The sequence below is a fragment of the Pygoscelis adeliae genome, unplaced genomic scaffold (assembly GCF_000699105.1).
Source record: "Pygoscelis adeliae isolate BGI_AS28 unplaced genomic scaffold, ASM69910v1 Scaffold14, whole genome shotgun sequence".
NCBI classification, from domain to species: domain Eukaryota; kingdom Metazoa; phylum Chordata; class Aves; order Sphenisciformes; family Spheniscidae; genus Pygoscelis; species Pygoscelis adeliae.
Genome location: NW_008825109.1, coordinates 7,684,213 through 7,689,869, shown reverse-complemented (window position 1 = coordinate 7,689,869; position 5,657 = coordinate 7,684,213). Strand labels below are relative to the sequence as shown.

The 5,657-nt window shown below is 40.0% G+C and overlaps 1 protein-coding gene across 1 annotated transcript in view; it reads right to left on the bottom strand.

Moving 5' to 3' along the window:
• Window positions 1-835: 835 nt before the first annotated feature.
• MICU2 (mitochondrial calcium uptake 2) overlaps window positions 836-5,657 on the bottom strand; it is a 66,630-nt gene continuing 61,808 nt past the window's right edge. Inside the window, exons 11-12 of the mRNA XM_009327883.1 lie at window positions 2,000-2,157; window positions 836-1,713 (exon numbers count right to left, since the gene is read on the bottom strand). Of these exons, the coding sequence (XP_009326158.1) occupies window positions 1,609-1,713; window positions 2,000-2,157 (263 nt within the window). The 3' untranslated portion in view covers window positions 836-1,608. The remainder of the gene's footprint in view (window positions 1,714-1,999; window positions 2,158-5,657) is intronic.

The window sequence follows — 5,657 nt, the reverse complement described above, 5'->3', positions numbered from 1 at the left end:
TGCTGAGGCTCAGGCGGGAGGACTCCTCCTCAGCACAAGCTTGCCTGACCGCTACTGACATACCAAATACATTCTCTGTAATCTCACTACTTCTTATGTGGCATCTTTATTGTTTCCTAATGCAGTGTCTCCTGTGCCTCATCTGAGTGAGGGCTGCTCTGGTATCTATCATGGAAGGTTCCCCTCTTCTCAAGACTCCCCCCATCAAATGCCAAAGAAATTACAAAAAAACACCTCCTGTTGAGCTTATGTACAACTTTGAGAATAACATAGCTAGTGTCATGCTTAAAAGGGATGGATACTTCCTCACAGAGTGGTGAGATTTCTTCGTTGTTTTGCTTGAGACATCTCCCCAGTCCATCTTTTGAGTCTGTTACCACAAACCTGCCTTGAAAGGTTAAGCTTTCACCCCAGCCAAGTCAAGTCAGACAACTGGGAGGGGCAAAGAGGAAGAACCTTGAGAGCTTTACAGAAAAGTCTATCTCCTATATATAGCGGACAACCAGGAAGACTGATCTGGACCTGGGACTATCGGCTCTTAAGGCTGTAAGAAAGAAAAACATGTAACATACACACCTGTGTATACACAGATGCACACTATGTTGTAGCTGAAAAACATTCATCTATAATTGCTAAATGTTAATTTTGATGTGTTCCTTGTTTTACTGTTTAAGATCTTATGTCTAACTTTGCATTTTGGAATAATAAACATTTTTTTTTTTACATTTCATTGGACTTATTTTTCCCCCAACACTTGCTTATTATAACCTTGAATTCCTGCGACACTGCAGCATTCCCTGTCACAACCTTTACTAAGATAAAGCAATTATTTGTTACACATTCACCTTCTGCAATACAATTAAAGCAACATAGTTATGACTCAAATTGTAGCTACTGCTCTTTATGCTAGAATGAGGATTTTTGCTTCTCATTTATACCATTTATTGAAGAGGTCTGAGAGACCCAATGCACATTCATAGATTAATGTACAACTTTCAAAGCCTGTATCAACAGTCTTGTATTTCCAGTTTAATATTATCATCATGAAAGTAGACAATCCAGACATTCACACAGGATCTGGTGGAATCATCCACCAGGAACGAGCACATGAGCAGTTCACAGTAATGAGGGCACGAACCACGTGAATTTTCCCTTTTGATTTAGGATAACTTGATTTGCATGGATTGTGCAAGTGGTTTCGCCTTTTGGACCTCTATCCTTGCCAGGGTTTTTTTGCTGTGTTAGTGGCTAACTGAGATGATGTCCACTCTTCCAACAGGAGATGATATTGCTGTGACGTTCCTGCCAGTGGCCACTATTAAATCCTGCGTAGTCTGTGTGCTACAGCGCAGGGTCAGACTCCAAGAGGAGTAAACAACACTATTCCCTAGAACAAGAGTACTTCCGTATGGAGGTCAAAAGTGGTAACAGTTCTGTAAACCAAACTGATTGCACTAGAACGATATAAAATTATTCCATTAGAAACTGGGTTAATTAAAGTTTAACTATAGTAAAAAAAGAGAGTATTTTTGATTCAGCTATTATGTAAACAGGACAGACAACCCCCCCTAAATAACAACATTTATAGCAAAAGAACAATGGACTGCTTTAAAAAGGACTTTTCCCAGTTTGCTTCCACACTTCTTTGGCTCCTTTAATGCTTTCTCTTTTCACACACTTCCAGTAACCTTGAATGCCTTGCTGTTGCGGTACCTGTTAATAAAGTTAAGGTATGTTTAGTATTTACACAAAAAAGACTCTTATTCACAGACTGAGTAAATATAATATGTAATGCAATGCTGCTGCTCCCATAGTTCACATGCGTAATAACAAGTTCTTGGTGGCAGCACTCCTCCCAGATTCATAAGCAGTAAGGAATCTTCAGTTTAAAATATAACTTGTTTCTATTCACTATCTCTACTTGTGTTTCTACAGGCGTTAACAAGACAGTTGTAGCAATCATCTGTGGTATTTAAAAACAATGATGTCAGCTTGTTACCCTCAAACCTCGATGAATACGGTTCCTCAGGACTCCAAGAAACTCGCCGTGGCTCAGGCAGTCATCCCCATCTAGATCAAAAATCTTGAAGATGGTATCCAAAACATTATCTGAGAGCTCCTGTCCTGTTGCCACCTTCACTGCCCTCTTGAACTCAGCTAGTAAAGACATAACATCACATCATAAGTGACTGCGAACTTGTAAAGAAATTTGAAAGCACATAAATAGCAGGATTCTGTACAATTTACAATGTCTCATGGGTATCCTAACTGAAGAATTTGGGATGTGTGAACTAGTAAACTATTAGGAGGCCACAGTTCATGTGTACTTGAGCTTGCTTCATCTTTCACAACACAATCTTTATTAATTGTATGATAAACTTTTGAAATGCACTACTCAAGAAACAGTTAAGAGTGATAGTTTTTGCTAGAAATAGCTGCATGCTGAAAACTTACGTACTTTTGGTTGATACCTGTGCATATGGATGATAAGTGTTTGCCTCACTACGGTCTCATAAAAAATGCTACCATTTTATCTCAAACCAGTTTCATGCCAATTCATTCTGCAAGAAAACTGTTCTCCTCAGAGAACAGTATTTTACGATATGCTCCACCTCAACCAACAATCCCCTCAGCAACTCTGTAGAAACACAGACCATCAAATATTCAACGCACTGTTTACAGCACATGGCTTTACATACCTGTAGTTCTGATTTTTAAAGAAGTAGGCTACCTTCTCTTAAATTATGATGGAAGAGTTTATGAGGATTCATGGCAGAAAAAGCTGTCATACCTCTCTGGAGATTTACTTTCCTCTTCAGCTTTTTGGCCGTCTCTCTTTACAGTACCGTATGTATCACAGTAATACTTACTATCCCGACTTTTCGTTCTGTGGTGTAAAGAATTTGGAGTTTTGACTCAAGGAAGATGAGGAAATGGGTGGGGTTGCCGTAAAACAGCAGATAGTAAGAGTCAAATGATTATTGTTTATTATAGCAAGCACAATCACAACACATGAATTGGATGCATTTTTTAAGGCATCACACGGAAGTGTGAATTTCAAAAAGGGACTGGAGGTTATTAACGTATAGCAGTATTGTAGATTATTATAGCAAGTTGTCCAACTAAGTCATAAATATAGTAATAATGTGGTTCTGCTTTCATAAACAAGTGCTGTTCATAAACAGCACTATAAATATGATTAGTTCTGAAGCTTACTAGAGGAAAGAGCACTCCTGACTTAGCTCTCATCTTTGCCTCTTTGAACAACTCCTGTGTAAATGCAGTTGATTAATCTACAGTTGGTTTAAATATAGTTAAGTTGAAAATCCTTCTGTAAAAGGATATACCGCAATTTGACAAGGACATGAAATATGGGATGCTTATAGTAGAGTCTTAATTTTATCTTTAAAAGATGTTAACTGTTTTAGCTCTTGAAACTAAATATAAATCCAGTCATGGCACTGCAGTTTTTTGAACAGAACATGAAGAAAAGGAGAAAGATCTTCTAAAATGGTGGAGCATAATAATCTTCAAACCAAAAAGGGCCACCTTATCAGAGGGAAAAGATGAGCTGCTAACTTAGAAGAAAAAAAAGTATAGAATAAAAGGAAGGACTAAAGGACTGTCTTATTTTTAGATAAATATTCTCATGTGTGTGAATACACACATGCAAACAGCAAGACAAAGAACTTAGTGAGATTCAGGAAAGGATTAGACATGTATACATGTAACATCTGTGAGTTACCTCAGGAGCTGACTGCTTTCGATCACAGTATGGTTCAGTGCATAAAGAGAGTCACAACTGCCTGTTGGTTAGGAATGAATTTTTACAAGGAAACATTACCAGAGTCAACACCAACTGCTGGCCTCATCATCCTTTGGCACTTAAAAATGGGATACTTAATAGAGAAGTGAGCTAAACTCTTGTATCTCACTTATGACTATTATTTCACCATTAATTCATCCTCTTGCCTCTCCATTCTTTGTACACCTTGTGCAAATAAAATCTGTCTCCCCCGCCTGCAGAAGAAAGATGTTGTCAAACCAGACAGAGGAGGGCCACAAACCCAGCTGGGAACTGGAGCACATGATGGAGGAAGAGAAACTGAGGGAGCTGGGGAGAACAGAAGTGTAAGGAGGGATCTCGCTGCAGCCTTCAACCACCTAAAAGGGGTTATAGAGAAGAGAGCGCCATATTTTTCTCAAAGGTGCATGAAGGTAAGACACAACTGTTCTAAGTTGCAGCAAGGGTTTGACACAGAAAAGTCTTCATGATGACAGTGTGACAGTGGTTAAGCACTAGAACAGCCGCCCGGAGAGGCTGTGGAAACGAAACTCTTCCTGAAGGCTGGATTAACTAGTGATGAAAGTCACAAGTTGTAACCACCCCCGCCCCCCCCCAAGTTTTGGCTTTCCTTGGTTCAAACAATCTTCACATTTCTCTCTCAAGAATACTGAATTCTTTTCCTGTCTTCTCACATCTCTCTCCCCTTTTTCACATGAGCCCATCAAATATTTATTTCAATGAATGTTAATGCCTCATCAAATTTCCTTAGGAACTTTTTATGTTACTATGTTCAAATAACTTATGAGAGCTGTCTTTGAAGTATAACAAGTAAGTAACCACCTCAGGATTATAACAAAAAGCATTTGTATGTCCGTGAAACTTTTGTTGCATTGCTCCTATTTCTACTGTATGGGAAAGAAGCAACTTCCCTCCTCCAAATTTTTATTTTAAAAACCACTTTACTACACTGTTTGTCTTTCATTGCCATGATTGCATAACGCTACATAAGCACATGGAGAAGGCAGTATGGAGACATAAGTAAAACACAGCAAGATGCTACAGACCCTGCAAAAGAAGAAATTTCTATTGTTCAGTTTCCTCAGAAAACTAGTTTCACTATGAGGAATGTTACCATGAACTGCTACTGAAGCATGTGTTGTTTCAATAAATCCTTCCTAATCTAGAATTTAGATTGGACTGAGAGCAGCCCCATGGAGAAGGACTTGGGGATACTGCTGGATGAAAATCTGGACATGAGCCCACAATGTGCGCTCGCAGCCCAGAAGGCCAATCGTATCCTGGGCTGCATCAAAAGAAGCGTGGCCAGCAGGTCGAGGGAGGTGATTCTGCCCCTCTCTGCTCTGGTGAGACCCCACCTGGAGTACCGCGTCCAGCTCTGGGGCTCCCAGTACATGAAAGACATGGACCTGTTACAGAGGAGGGCCACAAAAATGATTAGAGGTCTGGAGCACTTCTCCAGTGAAGAAAGGCTGTGAGAGTTGGGGTTATTCAGCCTGGAGTAGAGAAGGCTCTGGGCAGACCTTATTGTGGCCTTTCAATATATAAAGGGGGCTTATAAGAAAGATGGGGACAGACTTTTTACCAAGGCCTGTAGTGACAGGACAAGGCGAAATGGTTTCAAACTGAAAGACAGTAGATTTAGACTAGACATAAGGAAGAAACTTTTTATGATGAGGGTGGTGGGACACTGGAACAGATTGCCGAGCCCCATCATTGGAATTGTTCAAGGTCAAGTTGGATGGGGCTTTGAGTAACTAGTGAAAGATGTCCCTGCCCACGGCAGCAGGGGGTTGGACTAGATGATCTTTAAAGGTCCCTTCCAACCCAAACCATTCTATGATTCTATGGT